Source organism: Leuresthes tenuis, unplaced genomic scaffold, assembly GCF_036924035.1.
Source record: "Leuresthes tenuis unplaced genomic scaffold, fLeuTen1.0.hap1 SCAF_6, whole genome shotgun sequence".
NCBI lineage: Eukaryota > Metazoa > Chordata > Actinopteri > Atheriniformes > Atherinopsidae > Leuresthes > Leuresthes tenuis.
In genome coordinates this window covers 15,888,567-15,912,454 of record NW_027325360.1, presented here as the reverse complement: position 1 = coordinate 15,912,454, position 23,888 = coordinate 15,888,567, and the positions used below count along the sequence as shown (strand labels likewise).

The 23,888-nt window shown below is 39.0% G+C and overlaps 2 protein-coding genes and 1 long non-coding RNA gene across 3 annotated transcripts; all 3 read right to left on the bottom strand.

Annotated features, from left to right (window-relative positions):
* Positions 1-6,389: 6,389 nt before the first annotated feature.
* Positions 6,390-12,308, bottom strand: ndc80 (NDC80 kinetochore complex component). The gene is made up of 17 exons (XM_072387825.1): positions 12,286-12,308; positions 11,726-11,821; positions 11,306-11,389; positions 10,734-10,860; positions 10,408-10,580; positions 9,931-10,033; positions 9,749-9,838; positions 9,446-9,539; positions 9,165-9,265; positions 8,810-8,954; positions 8,336-8,541; positions 7,908-8,057; positions 7,603-7,692; positions 7,423-7,515; positions 7,209-7,339; positions 6,790-6,892; positions 6,390-6,580 (listed from the first exon to the last, which is right to left on the bottom strand). The coding sequence occupies exons 1-17, from the start codon at positions 12,291-12,293 to the stop codon at positions 6,452-6,454; spliced, it is 1,923 nt and encodes a 640-aa protein (XP_072243926.1). The 5' UTR covers positions 12,294-12,308; the 3' UTR covers positions 6,390-6,451.
* A 924-nt stretch (positions 12,309-13,232) lies between these two features.
* LOC140309813 (uncharacterized) lies at positions 13,233-14,703 on the bottom strand. Its single transcript, XR_011916401.1, has 3 exons — positions 14,606-14,703; positions 14,388-14,432; positions 13,233-13,574 (listed from the first exon to the last, which is right to left on the bottom strand). It is a non-coding gene; the product is annotated as an uncharacterized lncRNA (long non-coding RNA).
* A 130-nt stretch (positions 14,704-14,833) lies between these two features.
* Positions 14,834-22,194, bottom strand: LOC140309024 (meprin A subunit beta-like). Its single transcript, XM_072386861.1, has 13 exons — positions 22,143-22,194; positions 21,937-22,029; positions 21,725-21,743; positions 21,599-21,637; positions 21,442-21,467; positions 21,236-21,320; positions 20,782-20,899; positions 20,068-20,246; positions 19,665-19,883; positions 16,870-17,031; positions 16,122-16,352; positions 15,575-16,009; positions 14,834-14,844 (listed from the first exon to the last, which is right to left on the bottom strand). The coding sequence occupies exons 2-13, from the start codon at positions 22,000-22,002 to the stop codon at positions 14,834-14,836; spliced, it is 1,590 nt and encodes a 529-aa protein (XP_072242962.1). The 5' UTR covers positions 22,003-22,029; positions 22,143-22,194.
* Between the last annotated feature and the right edge of the window lie 1,694 nt (positions 22,195-23,888).

Below are 23,888 nucleotides of genomic sequence, written 5' to 3'. Positions count from 1 at the left end.
CTACATTACTGAAGTAAAGGTCATACATCCAGGAACATATGCATTTCCTTACCTTGAACACTAGGGAGCACACATATGTGAAAATGGTGTAAACCAGACTTGGACAAACGTGAACAAAAAAACAGAGACAGCAGTGTCCAAGGACATAAGGAAACAGATCATGTTTTCAATGTTTTTAAATGCGTTGGTAGCATCTAGCTCAAAATTAACTTTTTTTCTGAGAAACAATCAAATTTCTCAGTTTTGACCGTTTTCGCCTTCTTTGTTTAATTTGAACAAAGTTTGCAAAATGCAGGAACGTCTTATTCCATTTTCCATAATGTACCCTGTAAATAGATCGAATAAAAAAACGCTTGTCAGATTTTCTAAGCTCTTTTTTTTCTCTGTCCATTTATGCTGTGTATTCAGCAGACATCTAGAGTTTTGTTTTATGTGGTGTGAATCACTTCTGTGTCTTATAGTTGACGCTAGACTGCAGTTAAGCCCTTTTTTATGGCTTGTTATCTCATTTAAATGACCGTGCTTCTGTAATTTATCAGTGCGAAAAGTTTCCTAAACTACTTTCTCTTCACTCATTATCGGAACGGGACCCGCAGCGTTTGCCCGAAATGAGCAAAAACCTACTGAGCGTAAGTTAAGGATGAAAGTGTAACATTAAACATGTCGGGTTCATTATCAAACTGACAATGTGACTCGAATATGTGCACACACGTAAGTGCAGTGTCTTTTAACAAAAATTGTTTGTTTTTTTTCTTTTATGTAATATTTATATTCCACAGAGATGCACTGGAAAATGATTTGCCAGAGGGGAGAGTTATTAGTGGAAGTAAGAGGTTTGATTACAAGTTTAATTCTAAACTATATTACAACAAAATATTGTCACTATAAGCTCCTTCTCACATCCAAATCTAGTGTGTAAGACCTCAAAAAAATACCTACACCGTTATGTAGAAGCATCTGATTCCCTAACGGACATCTGTTTCCACCCTCAGGTGAACAGAAAATAGGTGAAATAGATCCTTTTAGACAAGAATATGACTCACAGCAAGCCACCAGTTCAAACTTCTAATTCACAACCCCATTATAACCTCTCCATAACCTTTCATACTCTAAAATGGCATTCTCAGGACCTCTCCCAGTGCCTTAATAACCCCCATCCAGGTCTGAGAGAGTGAGACAAGCTGATGGAAACTTGATATCTCTTGCTCACTCACACACCACACCATCCACCTCAGATGAAAATCTACATCCCAGAATAATCTGCTTGTAAGTATTCGGACATTTTAACCAGCTCGCCCTCATGCTCACAGATGCTCCTCATGCACACACACTGGCGGTTAACTGTTGCTTGTTTGGGAGCTTTTCACTACAACTGGAAAGAAGACATGGCATGTTTATTTGCCCTTTGATTCGCTTAAGTTGTCCCATATGGTGGAAAGTGCTCTATATCACAGCGAAGTGGGCACGCATTCAACTGACATCACCGGGACAGGAAATAAAACATTCACCTCTGTAATGTGTCGGCCATGTTCTAACCTTTAAGGTATAGACCAGCAGTAATAGAATATAAACATTTCTGCGCACCGTGTGGAAAAACAAAGTCCCGACTACTGACTGCTTTGGGAACCAGCCGAATAAAGAAGTAATGACTTCTCCCGGGTTTCTTTGATCTAACTTTCCTGCGCTAGACAAACAGCATTGAACCTAATCTCATTTAAACATTTGAAATATCCCCACTGCCAAAAAAAAAAAAAAAAGAACAGCAACTTCCAGTGGTCTCAAGCTGGCCCTGATTAGCAGCCGTAATTTGGACTTTTTTCCAGTGTGACAACCAATCTTTGCATTCGCCTCAATTGCTGAAGTTTCTTCCAGACGTAGAACAAAAAAGAAAAAGTAATCTTTCTGTATTCAACATGTGTGAAAGAAAAATCATATTTGTGCCCCTCGAAAACAAACAGAAGAACGGAACATACAAGGGTGTTGCACAAATACAAGAACGGCATTACAACAGATGGTCTCCTTCACTTTTTTGTGTTTTGTCTAAGCTGAATCCAGAGGCATATCCTGTTACACCTGCAACATAAATGTTCTTATGTGGCATCTTTATCTTCAACTTTACAAGTTCAGAAGTAATTCATCTGGATTCTAAAACAAGCTCTGATCAGGGTAAGCCACAAAACGTGCTCTCATTAACAAAAGACTCCTGTGTGAAGCTCTAGAAAGTTTCCAGCTGTTTTGTTTCTCTTTCTCCTTGAGAGGCTCTGCATGACTGAGGCATCACCATGGGAAACTCTTTATGTCTTATTTTCTGGCAAAATCTGCGGTGGATCCCGAATTCTGTGGATAAATTGTTTTGACATAAAGGAATAACATTGAGAAACTGTTATGTTTCGTGCCTTATAGGTGAATTATGAGCAAGCTGAGATGGAAAAACCTGCTGTGTGTAAACCGGTCACTCACTGAATCTATTATTCAACAAAAGACACCCTGATTAAAGCACTTCACACTGAGCCCGAACACTCGGTGAACTGTCAACATGCAGCGAAATCACACAGGAAGCTGCCATAATATCAACACTGCACTCTGCCATCAAAGGAAACATAACAAGAAGGAAGCACATGCATCAGAAGCTGTCATGGCACCCCTGATGACAGGGGCAGATACAGCCAAGTTCACACAACAACTGCTGCTCCAGTTCACTGGAGACTTATATGCCTGCTTTGCCCAGCTTTTTACTCAAAGCTTTTGAGCGACACTGATTCTCTTATCACCAGCCGACCACTGACATGACGCGTCCTCACTGTCGCAGAGCACGCTCAGTGCTGTCGCACCGTTTCATTGCTGTTTTCTTTATTTTGTTCAAGAGAAATCACAACAACGTCGCGTTTTAGTATTTCACTGTCAGTCAAAAGTACTGACACCCTATACCGTCCCAACTTTGGTGCTGCATAAGATGTGTGTCTGCACCCTGAGGTGCAAAACGCATATCGAAATAGAACAAAATTCCACAGAGAACGTGCTATTTCGTAGAATACACGTAGCATTGCAAAGAACGAAGAATCATACATTTCAAATAAATATAACAGCAGAAGACTTGTAATCATGAATAAAAGAATAAAATAGTAAATACAAACACGACACACAATGTGGTACATTTTAGTTCACCAAAACAAATGCTGTCCAATGCTGTTAGTATGTTTTTGCATACATATATATATATAAATACATATTTGTATTTGCCGAGTGTCTTTGAAGATGTAATCTGTGACACGAACTTTAAGATTTTCCTCTTTTTTTTTTTGCACTGAGTAATGTCATTGAGCTTTGTCCAATATTCTGTTTTATAAACCATCTCAAACAAGCACCTCCCAAAAAAATCCAACGCTGCACAACACACCAAATATTTGACAGCCACAGAAGGAAGCCTGTGTGCTTCTGTAACCGATGGTGCCTAAGGTAGATGATAAAGTTCTGAGTCGTATTACAACAGTTTGGTTAATTCTTTGTGTGCTTGACACACAGCTAAAGCAGGAGTTGATCTGTCTGCTAAATCTGGAGACAATTAGTTGCTGGAGCAGAAATCAAAATGCCAGAGCGAGTCATAATGTAGGCTTAAGGAAGACAGATTTCAGCAAGACAATGGTGTTTGGACAAGGAGCTTTGAGAAAGAAAAGAAAAGGCTCACTTTCCCTTTTTGTCATCTTCTTTCTCTCTGCTCCCTTTTGGCACATCTGTAGATCAGATTATTGTAGCGATGGATGTGTGAGATTAGCTCGTAATACGACTGCACATTAATGCCTCAGTGATCTACTGTGTCTGCCTGTGCCCAGTTATAGAGCCGGGACCATCGTTACTATGAGTTATAGCTCACATGCTCTGATCCACGCCATCGTATGCCATCGTGCCTCCGCGTTGTCTCTATTAGAGGCTCTGTGGGAGTTACACACGGACAAACCTACACACACAGTCCCCATAGAGTTAGGTTTTTGCCCTCAGCCAGGTCATATTGACTTCCACAGCGCGAGAGCAGGTACATACAGTGTATAAAGTATTCATGGAGCTCTTGTGTGTTTAAATGCAGTGACCCATGACAAAGAACCGGCCCGCGCAGGCTGACGGCCGCAGGAAACGCGAGACAACACACATTGGAGAAATAACCACATAACCTGTAAAGAAGCATGAAAACCACCACGTATGTGCATTCCTCAGAGGCACACAAATCATGACATTCATTTACTCACTCATACAAAGACAGGTCCTCTGAAATGGCTTTTATGGATGCCACCTGTCCACATGGGATCTGGTAAACACACTCTGGACTGTTTAGTTTCATTAAGTCTCTTCAGCGGTTAGCATATGGCACCGGCCTTCCTCCTGTCCTTTAACTTCCAGCATAGCCACTCTTCTCTTCTTCCAACACTCCGGTCAAAGCTTAGACACTCACACAAGGCCCAGGGTGGTTTCAGCTTGTGGTGGAAGTTATCCATCACATTTTCATTCCCCCCCTCTTGTTGGAGGCCCTCATAGTCACCTCATCTCTCCTCATCACATCTGCCAAAACATTTCTCTCTCACGCTTGCAGCTCTGACAGTTCTCAAATGCTCCCCTGTAAGAATGTCTCGGACATTATTGTATAGACATAGGGTGGAGTTTTACAGTTTAGCTGTCAGACACGTCAGTCTTCAGTTACAGAAGTCATTTACTGGTGTGTACGTATGATGATGGCAGGTGGTCATTTGTGGATAGGCCGAACATTTTTATTCATGTTTTATTAGATTATTTTCTGGATTGAATATAATGTAGTTATATGCTAGTTATATGCAATTATGCAATAAATTCAATTCACATTACCTAAAATTCAAATTCCTCACTACTTTTCTTGGAATGGCTGCTTTTTTAGTTAAGAGGATCACAAATCTGAGATCGCACAATAACAACAGAGAAGATTTTTCTTCTTTTTACAGCTGGCAGATTAATGACGTCTTGATGTTGTTTCATCACGTAAAATGATCTTATTTCATTGCAATTTCTTTTTTTTCTATTTTCAAACCAGGAAACAACCAACAAGACAATTGTAACAGTGTTGGAGTTCAGGACAGATGCTCTCTCTTAGGCGGAAAAACATAAAGAGAAATGGGGGAAAAAAAATGCACTTCTGTGAAATCATAAATCAACACCACTGTGTCCAACGAGAGAAGCTGAATTAGAAACCAGATGTCTTTATTTAGAAGTGTTTCACAGGTTTTCCAAATCCCGGATCAGTGGTTTTTTCCCCTCCCAAAATCTGAAGTAAAGCAGAATCAAAGTCTGGATTGCAGGCAGAGTGCAGCTGGGCATCTGGGCAAGATGTGAATGCAAAATAATTCAAGTGATAGTGGAAAAGTGCACAGACTTCAATGGAAGCAAAGGAGTGGAGAAAGCATTGTGGACTGATAGCGTACGTCACTTCCTGTTTGTCTTCTCACTGCCACCTTTGAGTGGATGAAAGCATTTGCAATAAATGTTCCTGCCAGAAAAGAAAAAAAAATCAACTCCTAAAATAAATGCTCAGCTTACTCATGAGCAAGTCCACTTTGTGGGATTTTGCTGATATGCGGAAAATTTAAAGCTTTAATTGGCTTTCTGAAAATAAAATAAATGAGCCTGGAAGGAATTCCTGCCGTTTCTCTGCTAATCAGCTTATTACCTAAACTAATATATAACCAAGAAGGAATTTATGCATCCTCATCTTTGTCGAACTAGATGAGCCGAGTACAGATGTGTAAAACACTTCTTCCCTTAAGGCTTACAATGTGAGCTAAATGTAAGAACTCCAGTTTGAAATGGTTAGATTTGCCTGCGACTAACATGGATCGAATGGTGGTATTGGCTGCTGTCCAATCAAAAACAGCCCATTGGCACGGCATGTGGTGACATTCGCGCAACAGCCTCGTGTCATTAACAATGTAGAAGTTTGTAAAGAGACCTCAGAAGAACAGCGGAGAAAAACGAGTCATGATTCCAAGCGCTGATCACACCATAAGTTGTTTATGTTGTTACTCTGTCTGTTTTTCATAGACACTTTATCACCTAATAAAACTGAAAATAATGTGTCAATTAGCCAACAGGCAGCTTAAAGAGTTTCAAAAGTCAGTGAACGTGTGCTGCCATCTAGTGGTGTCTCGCATGTACAACAACACGCCCACTAAACTTTTGCACCACTCTTTTTAAAATGCAGTTCAAAGAAACCGATGTGTTTAAAACTGAGTTTTATTGTGAATGTGAGCGTCAATAATCTAAGGTTATAAAATACATTTCCAAAACCTGTTAAGAACAAAAGAAAGAAAGTCTAATTTTTTTTTTTCTCTCAAGACAGAAACAAAGAAAGACAGAGTTGTGTGTGTGGGGGGGGTACAAGGAGCAAATCCACACACTGCCATTGTCCTTGAAGTCATCTTCCAGCTGCACCTTTTTATAAGCTGTTTGCTTTGGACATGAAGCCCTTCAAAGTGTCCTGCAGCTTCTTTAGAGCTGCCTCGTCCTCTTCGACAGCCTTACAGCAGACGCGCTGCACTCTGCTGTGCAGATCCTCCAGACACTTCTGTTGTACAGGAAGCACACAGGACACAGCAGTGAGCAGAGAGCGAGCCGCCGTGCTGTGAGCTCACAGCAAACAGCTTCCCCACACTTACAGCCACACAAAAAATAGATCGCTTTCAAAACGTATTTGACAGCATATTAGTCTCTTTGTTTTCAGAAGCGTGTGCATTTAAGCAAATTTCCTTTCAAAGCGAGCAGTAGGAAAGTTACCTCAGTAATTGACAAGTGATTTGCAGCTGTAGTAAACACAGAAGCCAGGTTGTTGGCCACAGTTCGCCTCTCTTCGTTTGTCTCTTGCAGCACCAGGTGGTACCTTGAGTGGAAAAAGCACCACAAGTCTTTAACAAGCTAGACAGATCCCATCCTCCGTCACAACAGCAACATAATAAGACTAAAGTGAAAACACATTTACATTAAGGCATGAATTAGAATAAGTATGTCCCAAATGTAGTCGACTGTATGTCCAGTAAAATAAAATAATAATAAATATATAGAAATGTCTATGAAAAATGTGTCCTAATAAAACAAAACAAACGAAACCACTGCATTCTCACAGCCAATAGTGACCCAATAGTGACACTAGTGGCGCAAGGTGTGCAGAACAATTCTAACATATAGGTTTTCCTTACTGTTGCTGCGCTGCCTTCAGTTGCTGCACGGCCTCGTCGTAACCATAATTAACTTTCTTCTCGAGGATTTTGCGATGGTTTTCCACCGACTCCATCTCTGCTGCCCACTCCTGCTCCTCCCGGGCCAGCTCCTACAGAAGAGACGCACACATGCCGAATGAAGCACCACGCGCACAACGCTCCGGTTCATTATGAGGCCCAACGTGAGCTATACCTGCATGTCACAATCCAGCCGTTCATCCAACTTGCGGATCTGCTCTCTCAACTGCTTCAGATCGTTGGACTTGTCCATGATGTTGGAATTCACCTGGACCACACAAATATGAGCCATTTGAAAGCCGCAGCAAAATCTTGCATGAACATGAACAGTGCAGCTTTATGAAAGTATTCATACCTGTTCACAAGACTCATCCAGGCTGAGTTTCAGGTTAGCTAACCGGCTGTTTTCTTCCTCCACGTCACTGATCAGCTTTCTAAGAAGCATCTACAACCGAAGCATCATGCACAATAAATGAATACTTTTTTTTTTTTTTTTAGTGGCCCACAATACGGTTTAAGCTCAATTTGAGATTTAAAGAATTGAATCTAACTAAACATGGAAATGAGACTGAGCATAGGTTGGTCTTCTTCAGTCCGATCTAAATCTGCTATTATGATGACTCAAACGGTCGTGTTAACTGGATCTTCAGCTGGAACTACCTGTATCTGCGTTTTGTGCTGAATCGTGCTGCTGAGTCCAGATTCAAACGGCCTGAACTCAAAATCGTGACCACAGGCGTTCTCTGCAGACTGAGGTATCAGCTTCAGTTTCCGTGCCAGCTTGTGGTACTCTGCCAACTTAAACTCCGCCTGGAATTAAGGGGAACAAATCAATCAGTCAATCAGTCATTCAAACCAGTCGCAGAACAACCTGGGAAGTTAAAAAAAAAAAGAGAAAAAGCACCACCTCAAAATATGTGCTACTATATGAGAAACATTTGATGATGTCAGTACAATATAAACTAAGTAGCACTAGGACAGAAGTTAAGATTTTCTTGAAACAACAACAAAAAAATAAAAAAAATCAACTGACCAACTAGGATCTATGGAGTTCTCCTTTACACACATCAGATATGTCGATACAGTACCTTCTCCTTCACTTTTGCCAGAGTGATCTCTTCGTTCCACTTGTGCTGTTCAGCATCCTCAAGAGACTTGCCGAGGCTGGTGATGGTCTGTTGGAGTTCCCTCTTCTCCCTGTTGATCCTCTCCACGTCACCTGGAGTGAACTTCTGGTTCTGCAGGCGTAGTTGCAGTTCATTCCTCTCGTGCTTCAGAGTATCCAGATGACTGACTGAAAAAAACATTACATCAGCGTTCGGGGGACTCAAACTGAGGAAACATCCCAAAATGTGTGATCAGTCCAAAATAGACATCCTTTTTATGATTAGTGCCGAGTGCACAACGAGCCCATAACACACGTGGAACGTGCAGTTCCTGTTACTTAGAAACCATAGAGCTGACATCTTCACTGTGATCGTGTTTTCAAAGGATCTCCTGCATCCTCGTAAAGAACGCCAGAGTGACGGGAGTTAAATGAACAACGTTTGGCCCGTATTTACCGGTGGTCTCCAGCTCATCAGTCAGTTCTGAAGCTTTGTTCTCGAGGTTGACTTGAAAAGACTCCAGGCTGCTCCGATAACTCTGGAGTTTCTTGAGGTCTGCTTGCAGCTTCACCTTTTCCATCCTCTTGGTCATCAGGCGGTCCTGACCAGGACGAGATAAATAATTAACAAACTACGGAAAGCACTAAAACTAAATATGTCACAGCAACAGCTTCAGGAGGCATAAAGGTCTCACTCGACTTTCACAATTTAGTTTACAGTTCATGTGGTACAGTCACCCACACTCTATACATTATCAGAACTTATCTTAATTCTCAATCAATGTGTAAACAGGAAAACGTGCCACTCTTACTGTTTGATTCTCTTTCTCCAGACGTTCAACCTCCTCACTGAGCGTTCTGTGCTTCTCCTCCATCGAGACCAGCAGGGCGTCATCAACATTGTAAAGCTTCTCTGTGGAGACGCACAAATACACTCCTGCTTGATTTTCCGACAAAATGTTTTTGACGGAGCTTGAGTTTTGTCTGCAAATTTTATTTGCAAATTCAAACAGCAAAATGGTCAAATAAAACATTTAAAAACGTTATTTTTTATTTCTTTAAATAAGAGATTTCCTTGGAGCTGCTGTCTTACTCAGTTTGGTGAGGAACGCTTCGTCCTCATCTTCAAACGTGTCGTCGCCCTGCATAAACTTGGAGTATGTTTCAGCTGTGTATTCCAGGAAGAGCTGCACAAGAACAGAGTGATTACGGACCTTTAAAAACCAAGTGACAAAAACACAGAGAAATCGCAAAAATGTGTAAAAGAAATAATTATATAACAAGAGAGAAAGTCCACAGGAGCAGGTGTTTTGAACACCCTCTAAACACGTCTCTTTGCTTTGCTTCTTAACAGTGTTTATATGCCTCATGGTTTCATTTAAAGTGGCCTGAGCACCTTGTTATACTCAACGCCTTCTTCAATATTGTCATTATCTTCACCAAAGTCACTGAACAGCAGGTCCTGCCGACTCAGACTCCAGTTTATCTGAAACACAGACACTCGGAATATGAAACCCACTGAACAGCTGTGACACTCAACAAACGAGGTTTTAGACTGTAACTGTATTTGCTCCTCACCTTGACATTATCAATTAGCCACATTAGAGCACCCAGGGCCTGAGGCCAGGTATGTGGCGCGCCAACAGAATACATTGAACACTTGGACAGAACAAATGGATACCTGAAACAAAAAGCAGGGAGAGAGATAAAGACAGCGTCAGCACTGTTTGTTTGACTGGATAACAGAAGCATAAACACTCAAAGAAAAGTGACAAAACATTCACGATCTAGGTCATATTCTGTCGATTTTTTGTTTTTCTTTAAAGGTAATTTTTTTCTATTCTTTGCATTCACTCTCTAATATCTAAATTTCTGCATTTATATCTAATATCACTTAACCAATCTTATTTTTTCCATGGCCCTAGACTGGCTTTTAAATACACAAAGCTCTGCTCAAACGTGTTTTTTATGACCAAAAGGGGGTACAGATCACTTCACTGCCTGCACATGACAATACATGCAGCTCGTGTCAGCAGTTAAATTCAGCATTCTTACCTCAGGGCTTTTAGGATAGCAGGAACCTCTTCCTCAACTTTGGAATTTGGCATCTCAAATGTTGGGTCAAGCTGGCGATAGATAAACTCGAACATCTTCACAAACTCCTTGGTGGAGGGTGACTGAAGAGTTTTGGATGACAGAGTACCTGGGTAACCCTGCTCCGTCAAGAACTAGAGAAAAACAAAGAAAAATCAGGCTGGACAAGACTATATTAACTATTTAGGTGTTACTACAGTCTGTAAGAGTAAGTGGAAGGTTTTAAAAATACACACACATACTTGTGTGTGTATTGTGGAGATTATGTAAACAGACACGTCTTTTACCTCATGCAGCTGCCTGATGCACTGTTGAACGAACGATTTATCATGGAGAGGTCTGGAATCTTTGATCTTCTCAGTTCCTCCAAACCCAGACATGAGGCTGTTGCGAGGCATGCCGGCCCCACTAGTCCTGCAGTCAATATATGATCATATAAAATATCAAATGTAAATAAATATAAATTCTCTTATATAAAAACTCTTCAACTCTATTTCAATCTCACTCAGTGCACAGAAAAATTAATTCATAGAAGAGTAACACAATGTTTGTAATTCACAATGATTTTGAGAGAATTTAGCTTCAGCAGATCAATCGACTCTGAGCATCTGTTTTGCTCGTTTTCTGACTTGTCGCTCTGATATACAACAAATAAAAAGGAGGAAAAAACATATTATTGTTCATATACAAAGGATAAACACTGCATGGTTAGCACTATAAATCATAACTGGCCAATTCATCTAACCCACAAGCTATGTTAGGTCCATGTTATGAATGTTTATCTATACAACATACTTTCTTATTATTGTGCTGCACACTGTATTGCTGTTCTGTAAGTTTTGAAATTCCATTCACATACCTGGCACCAAAGAAGCTTGTCCGCCTTTCAGAGGTAACAGATGAGGGTTTGGACATGCTGAGCTTTCCAAATGAAGGCGGTTTACTGCGAAAAGTAAACGAAGGCCCTCCATTCAGTGATTTTCATTTGAAAAAGTCGGAACAAATGTTTCTGTCTTTCATCGCCTCTGACCATGTTTTCACACGTTACCACTTGTGGTAAATAATCCTTGGGCGTCAAGTCCCTATTTATCATTACATACATAAAATCAACACAAACCCATAAAGTTTTACATTTCATTTGCCAATGTGGTTAAAACTCTCCAGCTATAATATACAGATATAATAATGATCTGCGTGTGTGGTTCGTAAACACAAGAGGAGACTCTGACTTATGACAATGTCCAGATATATAACATGTGAAGTGACGTTGGGCAAAAACCTCTGAGGCGTTGTGTAGATGCTCATCCTATTGCTGTCTTGAACCCTCATCGGCAGCTCCGAAGGTCTGCTGAGGGTAGCTCGGCTCATCCGTCCACTGGACAAAATCATATTCACAAAAAATGCACTGCTCATTTAGTAAATTATATTCGCGTCGTAATACATAAAACCGCATATGAGTACGATAACGTTGGCTGCAGATACAAATGTCAGTGGACCCTGTCTGAAACCAAGCATAAAGTAGCTTAGCTCCATAACTATCATTGACGCTACTATGAATTCGAAGTCACTTAACGCTAACTTAAGAAACAATAAAAATTGGTTCATAATTGGTACACAGACTAGACGTATAAATGGATCGACAGGGTTCAAATGGCATTCAGAAACGACAGCGGTTGTTGCCTTCGTTAAAATTAACGGTTGCTAATGTCGGTTAACAATAACAGTGACTGTCTGGCTTCATATTAACCGAGTAAGCTGGGTCTTAATATTTTGACAGAGAGTAGCTTGTTGAGATATTAAGTATAAGTGGGGGTTTTTTGTAGAGAAATGCACACATACCGCTCCATATTTTGAAGGTTCGAGATCGCTAATGTTTACTAGATGAACCGTCCCTCAGCAAACCCCGCCAAAACAATACAAATGTCCAATGGCTGTGACGTCACCACAGTACGGTGAGCCCTGTGGTTCAAAATTGCGTCGCTATGAGTGGGTATCATAGACAAATATAGGACCTTTTTCTTGTTGTGATTTCTGAATTGCCATTGTGTTTTTAAATTTGTTGTTGTGTTTTCTGATTTGCCATTTTGTTTTTTAATTTGTCGTGTTTTCTGATTTGCCGTTATAATTTGCACTTCAGGACCACCTTAGAAAAAACCTCATGGCTGGCATTAAAACTGACCCTGTAATTATGTATTTATTCAAAATATTATTTTCCTGGTTTACTGACTGCCGCGAACAAGCCCCTTCGCAAAACAGACAAAATATGTTTTGACACATCAACCAGACATTCTACTGAAATATATTTCTATTGATATTTGCGCTGGATTGAAATTAATTTTGTCTCCATCAATTCAAATACATGGTTTTCTGTTGTGGGAGTAATTCTCTTTTTCCATGAGACTGGACTTAACCTTCCAGTCCTGACAAGTCCGACCACGTGTCAGAAATAACCAGTACAATTACCACTGGTGTGACACTTTCACATTCAACATCAGCAGCTCTCAATAACACACAATATTAATAAATGATAAAAGATTGTGTCAATTTACAAGAACTGAGTGTTAAGAAGAAGGCCACACATAGTTTGCTTTTCAAAATTTTAATTTTTTTTTCATATGCAACCAACCACAAGGACACATGATAAAATATACTAGCAACTGGTTAAATTAACAAGCAAAAGAAAAAAGATTTATAATAAAAAAAAAAAATCAGGCTGAGAATTAGATGGATTGCTCATAATCAAGAGATGTAATCGTTTCAAATATTGCTTTATTGAACTGTTTTCTAAAATAAGTTCGAGATTTTCATCTAACAGATATACAAGATATATATGGTCCCATCACCAAATGTCAAACATTATATCAGAGGCTTAGCTGTAAGCATGTTGGTAACTCAAATTGACAAAGAGCTCTGACAAACTTTGCAGTTATGCCCATTTGTTCGCGACCAAAATTCTCTGCTCATTGTAGACTTTCTCTTTTGATCAAATTTAGGAAAACTTAGAAAATATCAGAGAGGAATAAAGTCCAGAGATTTCAAAAGATGCACATCAAGCTGCCAAGAGCATCAGTACGAGCAGGACAGTGAAGACAGGAGAGGCCACCATTCCAGGAGAAAGGCCAAAAACACTACTGCAGAAAGAAATCGATAAATTAATTCAAATAATACATGGAAAATGTCCCACAATACCCACAAACTGTGTTTACAAGCTGTGGTGAATAGTACACCACTGTGTAACGTTGTCATGTCAGTGGTTCTGTGATGTATCCAACCACGTGTACATGAATGTCTACACTGCATGCAGCAAAGTAAATCATTGTTTGTGGTATGCTGACGCATTCTGTTGGATTAAAAGTCATATCTCTACATTTCTTTGCATTACTACAACAATTTTTGCAAGTGTAAAATATGTGAGCAAAAGAGGGACATATCTGTCATCTGTTGTTGCTAGAGTTTTAGCAGTGGTGGTTGAGATCCTGTAAAAGTCCACAGTAATCGGAATCAAAATTTATGGGAAATATGCAAATATCAAAAAGGAGTTCAAGAGCCTTTAAAACGTGCACATCAAGCTGCCAAGAGCATCCAAACAAGCATGATAGCGAGGACAGCAAATGCTGCCATTTTAGGAGAAAAGTAAAAGATGGGACAGCAAAAGGTAAGAAATTCATTGATTTACATTAAAAAGGTCCCATTAAACTCACATGCCATGGTCTAAAAGCTGCAGTAAGTAGTACACCACTGTGTAACCTTATAACCTTTGACTCCAGTGATTCTGTAATGCATTTATCCATGTGTATATGGGTGTGTCCACTGTACGCAGCTAAGTAAATCACTTTCTGCATCATACTGATGTACTCTATTGAACTGAAATTTGTATATTCCTTTGGACTACTGGAACCACTTTTACAAGTGTAAAATATGTGAGCAAAAGAGGGACATACCTGTCATCTGTTGTTGTTGGAGGTTTAACAGTGGTGGTTGAGATCCTGTAAAAGTCACAATATTATTTGACAAAAATACTGAAATCCAGTTGCAGTGCAGACCATGACCTCACAGTCCTACTTTAAGCACTACAAATTCCAACATCTCTTTCAAGCTTTGTTCTCAGCAAAAGTCTTGTTGTAATAAGAACACTATATTCGTTTTCAAATTGTCCTACCGTGGTGAGCATGGGCCTTCATTCAGATTTGTGGGAGGATGTCTAACATTCACTGGTCTCTCTTTAGGACATGGCAGAGTACTTGCATTAACCACTGGTGTGAGATCTGTTAACAATGGAAGAATTTTAGAAACACAAAGCAGAGTCAATTTTCGATTAGTTGTTGATTGATTTGAATGTTTCAGGGCTGTTTTAAACAATCACCACTCCATGTCCCATAACCTCCGATTATGCCTCTACTGTGAAAGACACAAAACATCAATTCTAGAGTCCCAGAGGTGTCGTGTTATACAATGTAGTAACCATCGAAGTTTAGCTACTTCTTCTCTCCTACTGCATTAATGCAAGATCGGACTGCCAAGTACTGGCTTTTTGTTTTTTGCCTCATAGATATTGATTTATACCTGGGGTATTAACCCCAGGTACTCCACCTCAGCTAAAATCTTATTTTCTTCATTTTCTTTGATTGGATGACGGCCTCAAATCTAAAATGATCATGCTGACATACTGTATCACCACACAACCTGCCGGCTTAGCACCCACTGTCATCCATGTCTCATTTAACAAAAATTTATCAAAACTGGCAGGGTCCATTTCCAATGTAAAAAGTATGTCAAGAATTGTTGTAAAATTTGAATTCCAGGTGCATATCTAATTTTAGCTGTGAAAAACTTTCAACCTGCCTTGAAAGCTGGCGACAAAAATGGCACTTCCTCCTTTCAGGAACTCTCTGGATTTCATTGTGTGCGGTAAATAAATTCTGCCTTGCAGACGTCCACCATAGACTACCTGGTTATTCTCATCTAGAAATTGTTGACTTCCATTCTCACGTGGATTGTCGCAAAAAAAGGAGTCTGTTTATAGAAAACATAGAGATTAATGAAGATTTGAATTATTATTACATTTTCTTTTAAGTTAGAGTTTTCTTTAACTTTTTTTTGGCATTTTCATTTGTTCTTGTTAACTTACTTCTGAGGATGGTGAAACTGAATTGCGTTGACATCTGAAGTTGAATGTTCGGGTTCTGATCCAGAATTTGTAAAGTTATTTGTCTTTGAACACAGGGAAACTCAAGCTGGTCATCAAAATCACCTGAGAGGATCTGAAAAAACAGTCCAAAATACGTCTGAAATAGTTTAGTCCCTATCCGGAATGCATAGCCCTCTTTGGAATATTGCCGTGGGCTGTATATTGTGGTTCCTAAAGCACTCGTGTTAAGAAGTTCCTCAAAGTCATCAAACTGCAGGGTCAGATCTGGACACTCAGTCTCAGAAAGATTGATGTCATCAATTGAGAAGCCCCCTGTAGAGTTTCCTCCTCCTTTCCGAACCTCAAACACCACCTGGAACTGCTCGGTGGCATTCAGAGAAACATGCTGGAGTTTCCAGTGAGATGTTATTGCACCTAGAGGGAGGATTTTTGAAAGACTGCTTCAATATTTGAATATTACTTGCAGCTGACTATTACATTGTCACAAAAATTCACAGTTCAGCTGTCTTAAGTACTCTGACATTACCAGTGATCTGTCCCATGAGGCGGAGGGTTCCATTGGAGTCTTGTTCATCTTGAAACTCTCTTATCCAGATGTTAAGTTCATCTGACTCGTTCCCACTATTGTAATAGTAGAACTGGAGGCACTGGACATGACATCCCCTTTTGGGATTCATCATCTGGGTCTCCAGTCGGGCTGAGTCTCCTTCCTGACCTGATGCTGTACTAACATGCATGAAGTAACCTGTTTCTTGACCTAGAATGATGAGATCCAAAACTACGTCATGGTGTACTCCTGGTTTTATTAGATAGCAGTTGACATATTACAATGATCTTCATTTAAAGGGGAACTCTGGTATTTTTAAACCTAGACCTTATTTCTGGCATAAGATACGTTTATCTACTCACCGAGAACAGTTAGGTGAAAGTTGGCGTCCTTCGGGAGATATTTAGATTACTTGAGATCCACGCATATCCATAAAACGGGAGAGAATGGGAGCATTGACAATACAGCCTCTAAATAAGGCATTGACGAATGAATGAATGAACGAACGCGTTCTATTGCAATACTAATTAATGCCTTATTTAGAGGCTGCATCGTCTATGGCCCCGTTCACTCCGTTATATGGATCTCAAGGAATCTAAATATCTTCCGAAGGACACCGACTTTCACCAAACTGCTCTGGTGAGTAGATGAAAGCATTTCATGCCAGAAATAAGGTCTACGTTTAAAAATACCAAAGTTCCCCTTTTAAAATAATCTGACACCCTACCATGATCACTATTTCCACTGGGTAGGTTGGTGTGGTCAGAGCTTGGACCCCCTGAAACTTGTTTTACCACTTCCCAGGCATTTCCCCTCTGTGAACAGGGGCTCATTTGGCACATGGTTCCATTAGAAAAGCCACAGTACATCATAAAGGCAATGGTTGAGTCTGTGAAAAATATTTACAGAAAATAAGATTTTACACCTGTTGAATAATACACATAGTATTGTTTACAGTTCTGACCATGTTGGTTAACAGTGTAAAAAGGTACAAAGGAACACCTTTACAACCCCCAAAACATGACTCCATGAAATGCAGCTTCTACTTAATCGGCGGCACATTCATGTCTGTTTGGTTACCTGCTGAAAGCCAAACTTTGTTCCTTTTTTAACTTTTCCCTCACTCCTCAAAAGATAGAGCCTATTCAACCAATCTGACAGTCAAACATTTGCTTTACACGCTGGTAACAGAAATATCTCAGCTATTAGGTAACTATTAGCTAGGCAACTATGGTCTGCCTAAAATATAGTCACTTTAGTTTATGTTTGCGTTTAAAAAAAAACATTTTCAACATTGTAAATGATGAGTTTTAGAGATCAAGGGCTACTGCCTGCATTATATAGTAAAGTTCTATCAACATGAAAGTAACTGAATGATCATTGTTAGTGAGACACATGATGATTTGAAACTTTCAGTGATTTTGCTGTTGAAATGTCAAAATGGTGTTGATAGTTTGTAAGATACATTAGATCAGTGGTCCCAAACGTTCTTTAAAGAGGGCCGGCTCGCTCTTCATGGCTCTTTGAGAGGGCCAGAGGCTGGAGATTTTCCATTTAAATTACAGTAAATTTGCCTACTGTCTCAACATATTCTCAAGGGTTCGTATGAAAATGTACGAAAAGTTATGTACAGATGTGCATCATCCTACGAATAATGACACAAGCGACCAGTGCACATGCGCAATTCCCTGCAGTGAAAAATGACTTCCATTCGTTTCATCTATTGAACACGCCCATTTCCGTTGGTGAAACAGAGTGGCAAGAATGTCTAAATTAGCATATTTCTATGTTTCTATAACATAGCTTTTCTCGCGACACATACATATTAGGATTATACTTTTTAGTTTTTAAACCTTAATTTCGCAACCCTGACCCTAACCCGGAAGCATGATATAAAAACTACAATTTGTACCAAACTGCCATACACAGTGACGGGCAGCGCCATATGTTTTGTAGTTCAAATGTGTTTCCTCTAATATGTGAAATTGTGGCCAAGAAACTTTCAGACTTAATATAGGTTCTGGGGTTGGGAAGCACATCTGTTAGGTCAGATTTGATCTTGCTTATAGTTAAAGGGGTGAAATCACATTTTTTCTGGGCTTTGACCCTGCTTAGTGGCACCCCCTACAGGTGTCCCACAGGTGATGGTAGTATAGGTCAAGAGCTTTCTGTTTACAACTGGTCTGTAGCCCATTTTGTTGTTGCTCTGTAAGCCTTCAAAAGGTTCAGAGGTTACCCCTGAGGAGTAGGAGCTGCCCACAATTTTCATACTGACATATGTTACTCCCTAAGTCAAGACCTTCCCAGTGATGTCTTCACTTTTGTCCTACACCAAAGTGTGATTTTCATCTTGCTCCAAGGCAAGGCCTTCTGAGGTGTACTTTCTCAGACCCTTATTAAGACCAAGCTGGATGAAATAATTCAAACATGTTTGAAGGGGTAGTTAGTGGCCACATATGTTCAAAATATTGATGTCTGCTTAATACACTGCCAGACATTTGAATTTGGACTAGTTTAGACCCGGTTTTCCCCATAATTTACAGTGAGTTTATATCATATTATATTTTCTAATATATTTTCTAATGACCTAATATGGCCAATTATTATGTACCCCTTTCCCCAGGCTGACAGGATGGTCCTAGATAACCAAGACTTCAGTATATTGTAGTGCCATTATGTATCTGGATATATAGTTTTAACTTTAGTATACATAGCTTTACATACATGTTTTTTATTAGCGATAATGTGAAGATGATGAAGGGATTTCCGTACACTTAACATTTCGATCTTGCAGTAAATTCAGCCAGCCTGGGTCTCATTTTATTCGCTGCACCCTGTCCAAACTGTGTTAGTTTAGCTCAAAACAGAACGGCTACGAGTGTGTGGTGTCTGTAGCTGTTTATTTGTTAGAGCACCTATTTAAGTATAATTTTTTAAGTATAATCTGTCTTGATTTTATTAGAGCAGGGCAACAGTCAAAATGAATTAAGTGACCATGAGTAGGCATGTAGTTGTAATGAGCTGCTGTGTCGTCACAATTTGTGACACATTTAGAAATAAAATAAAAAAACTGATGACAGTAGCATGACTGGGATTTCAGCTTCAATAATATACATTTATGCCTTACTGATTTCACAAATAGCAGCAGGCTATCTCTTGTGTGTTATACCCCAACCCGTCTTTTTCAGTGAACTGGATGGGAACTATAGAGCATGCTCAGAGCGCTTAGGCCATTTTGAGTCTAGGTGTGCCTATACATGCAGGAGTAATTCAACTGTGAGATGACAAACAGCTAGATGGACAATGTTTCCACTCAGAAAGTTTTGTCGATGTTATTTTAGACCCTCATACATAAGTAGAGCTCCTTAGACAGAAAAAGAGTTTGGAGCTGGACAGGAACAAGCGTCTCTAAAGTTTAGGTGAACATTTGAATAAAAATGTATACTTTCCTCAGAATAATAGCACATTGCTATTAGCGAATTAAACCAGCAATAATAAATAAATGATCGTGTTGGCACTTACTGCATTTGTAGAGAAGATTCAGTTCCTGAACATCACTAGTACTAATTTCCAGTGTTTGACCAATCACGTCCTGGAATTTCGGATCTTTGGTGATAATTGTTGAACCATTTCCGTTGGTGAAATCATTTTTTCCGTAATGCATCACTGACCTGTAGTCATATGGAACTCCGTGGGTGGTGCTTTCATTACTGTCAACCTTCCTAAAATTGTTCACATTATCTAAACGACACACATAAAAGCTAAGCATCACTTACAGAATAATAGAATAATGATAATTTATAACAAAATCATTAATTTATTGTAAAATTAATTTAGCAACTTTGTGTAGATTGTAAATCTTGACACGTTAAAAAAAAAGATAATGAAATGAATGAATATGAATGTTATAATGAAAGTGTGAAACCTTCTAAGACATTATCCAATACGATTGTGACAAAATCGTCTCTGTCAAATCTAGACTGTTCATGGTAGAAGCCAAGTGCATGAAGAATCTCGTGCTCAACAGTGGCAATGGTATCACAAAATCTGCCAATGGAGATGACCTGTCCCTTGAGCTGCGTTCTCCCAATGTACGAAAAACACCTAAAAAGGAAAAGGCACCGATCAGTACTAATTACAATCATAACTTTCTGTAATTATGCAAAAACACAGAAGAGGTTTTTAGTTTAGTTTTAGTGAAACAGCTGAGCAGGAATGGCTGCACTGCTTTTCAGGCACACTGAAACTTAAACTGTTCTGCTTTAGAAGTTTACATTTTTCATTTATTTAATATCTAATAATGTAGTGTAGTCTGTTAACTGTATTTTTTTGTATCAAAGTCACTTTATTATTTATCTATTGACAAATTGCAGTACAACAAAAATGTCAAATGACTATCTTGCTGTCAGTCTTGACCCGATGACATGCCCCTTTATAAAAATGTAATTTTCCATCCAATTCAAAGTAATGTCATAGCCATCTGGGCCATAGTTTAATGACGTCCTACTTGGCCATAATGAAATGATAATCTCCTCATTTAATAAAAAACTGACATGCATATAGTTTTGGGTTTTGTCTTACTGATAAAATGAGAAGCTGTGTTTATATGAACGGTACTTTGTTAAAACTAAATACATACCCATCTTTTTTTTGGAAAGAAATGTAATAATCCTCCGAGTCCCTTGGTTTGAAGTCAATGCATGACTTCAGCCTGAACTGCTCAAAGGCTCTCAGGATGACTCCTTTGGCATTCATTTCTTCCGTTGATCACGAAAATGATTTTATAAAACAAACAAACACAAACTTTAATTAAATCAGTGTATAGGTTAATCTCTTACGTTACTCTGCTGATTGACTTCCTTCACCAACTGTGTTTATACGCTGAGCTGAGTGGTGACAGGGTGTGTTTGTTGTGTAAGTTTTCCACAGGTTTCCACCTGAACCTGCTGCTGTTTTCTTTTCCAACAACTAGTTGCACTTGACTCTGTCAGTAGCATTCCGCTTATAGATGTTTACTGAAGTGCAAGTTGTAACCGTCACCAGCTTACCTAAGCGATGCCCTGCTCAAAAAAAGAAAGAAAAATAGTATTTACCGAGGCTGCTGTCCAAGACATATGGTATGGGGGATGTCCACAAGTTGTTCCCAGTAACAATGCTACTCCTCTGAATGTTTGGAGGCTGAAACATACAAATGTGATTTATATGAGGTGAAGTTCATGGGTTAGATGAGACAAATAAATTAATACTTATATGTTAATAACACATTTTAATAGTTTGACTAAAGAAATACTTAATTTACCTCCAGAATGTCGTCATCTAACAAATCTAGAATGAAGCATAAAAGTTCCTGATTTTAATAAAGAACTCATTATTATGTAATTAAAGTTGCAGGGTTAAAAATGAAGCTTATAGAACAATTCACAATAAGCACAACAAAATGATATGAAGATGATTACCTTTGTTTGCCTCTGCAATGGTCTTCTCTTCACCGATGTCTATAAAAATAGATGAGATGCCACCTTATACACTGATTAAGTTACACAAATTTCCTTAAATCAAATAAATTAAATCAAATAACTCACCCACTATGTCTGGTTCAGTCTGTAATAAAGAAAAAAAAACAAAAAAAACCACCATGAGCTTTGTTAGAAATACATCATTATCATTCACACGTAATCATTATTTCAGATAAGGCCTTGTAGTGTAAAACGTTTCATAGACTTGTTTTTAGGCTGAAAATAAGATGGCTAGAATTCAGATATTTTATTAGAAACAACAATAAGTAAAATCTTACGGTGTTCATTGAGAATGTCGATGAAACTGCCAAGTTCACCACGAGAAAAATGTATCCTTTCATCATGGTGGCGAATCAAGCAAGAAATCAGGACTTTAATGAAGAGCAATGAAATTAATTCAAATATTGAAATGCAATAAGAATTTACAAAGAAGTTCATTCAAGGAAGTTAAACTAAGTTTAATTTGTCCGTCATCTTTGCTTACTTTCTGCCACCTTCTGTAACTGTCTGATCCTCAGCAGCAAATGAGAAGCTTTACTTTACTGTCATAGGACACTAATAAGTTTACAGTAAATCAAAAGGTAACCAAACAGGTTTCAAAATGTCAGGGTCATAGCCATTGTCTGTCTAGCCATTCTTGTCTTGTCTAGCAATTTCATGTACGCAAATAATTGCCGGTACTGTTTCTGAGAAACAGAAATTGTAGTTCTAAATTGGAAGATTATTGTGATCTTGAAATATTAGAATAAAATTATATTCTATTATTTTTCGTTGCTCAAAATAGGCATTACACTCGCCAAAAGCCCGCCAAAATGCCAACACGCTATGCGTTTATTGAGACTTTCAACCCCATGGTAGGCCAAATATGGAGAAACGTAAGCAAAGAAAAATACATGAAAGAAATAGAATAGAAACATTTAATGATGCCTGGGCAGATTCAGTTTACTGAAACGATATGATTTGTGGCTTCACAGCAGGAGGTCGAAAACTTTTGTTTTGAGCCATAAACAGCCTGCTGACCTCCTGCTGTGAAGCCACAAATCATAAAGCACCTTTATCGTTTCAGTTAACTTTGACTGGAGAACAGCCCTGGACAAGCTAGCTCAGGGGTCGGCAACCTTTAACGCTCAAACCGCCATTTGGACCCGGTTTAGGATATTTTATTTATAATTAACACATTTTGAACTCTTAAAAAAATACATATAATAAAAAAGCATGCCGAGTGGAAGGTCTCTTTCTCACCACAAATTAGGCATACTGGGAAGTCACTCTCGACAGAGGTAAATGCAAATTAATCTGCCCAGGCATCACTATTTTCTTCAGTTAATTTTCTTTTCTTACATTTCTTCATACTTGGCCTACCTGGGGTCTAAAGTGTCGACAAGGGTGAAGAAAAATGTGCACGCTCTTCTCGGGGATCTGAGGGAGAAAAACCTCATAAGAGCTGAAAGACATGCAGGCTTGAATGCTACTCGGGAAATATGGAAGTACTGATTTGAATATTTTATATATGTCGTTTAAATAAATACGTGAATACACCTGAACGTTTTCTGGGTTATTTTCGTTCTATGTCTGTCTGTCTGTCACGTCTGACGTTTGACAAACAAACCTCGTGAAAATAGCTTGACAACCGAGTGATTTATGATCACTTATATTGTGTGGAAACACCATTCCCCCATAGATGTAATGTAATGTAATGTAGGAGCGAGTGACACTGTACCAAGATGGCCGCCCTGTAGGCACGCGCCTCCAGCGAGCTGCAGCAGTCAATGCGGTGTTTATGTATGAGTCTATGGTCAACGGCGTCGCATATACACAACAAAGTCATTTCCAAGCTGATGAAAGAGCGTGATTTTAGATGTCAATGTGACTCTGTTGACTTACATGCGTAGTTTTGACTGATCTAAAAAGCGAGAGATTAATTATCTCATGGTAATCAAAAGGCTTGAAAAGTCCTCTGGCAAAGCAATGGTTACTTATGCCTTATAAGATATTAAAAATATATCAGATTGTATGGTTTTCAGATTTATCGAAATAGTATCATATAGCAGGAAATGTATACATATTGTAAAAACTAAAACCACAACCCGCCTACTTTTTTGTTTTGTTCTAACGTTTATTAACTAAATACCTTATATCACTGTAATTTGTAGGTTTTTTTCCTCCATAATTACTCTCGTTTGTCATTTCAAGTCTAAGCTGATCACACTTTTCTTCGTTTCCAAAGTGA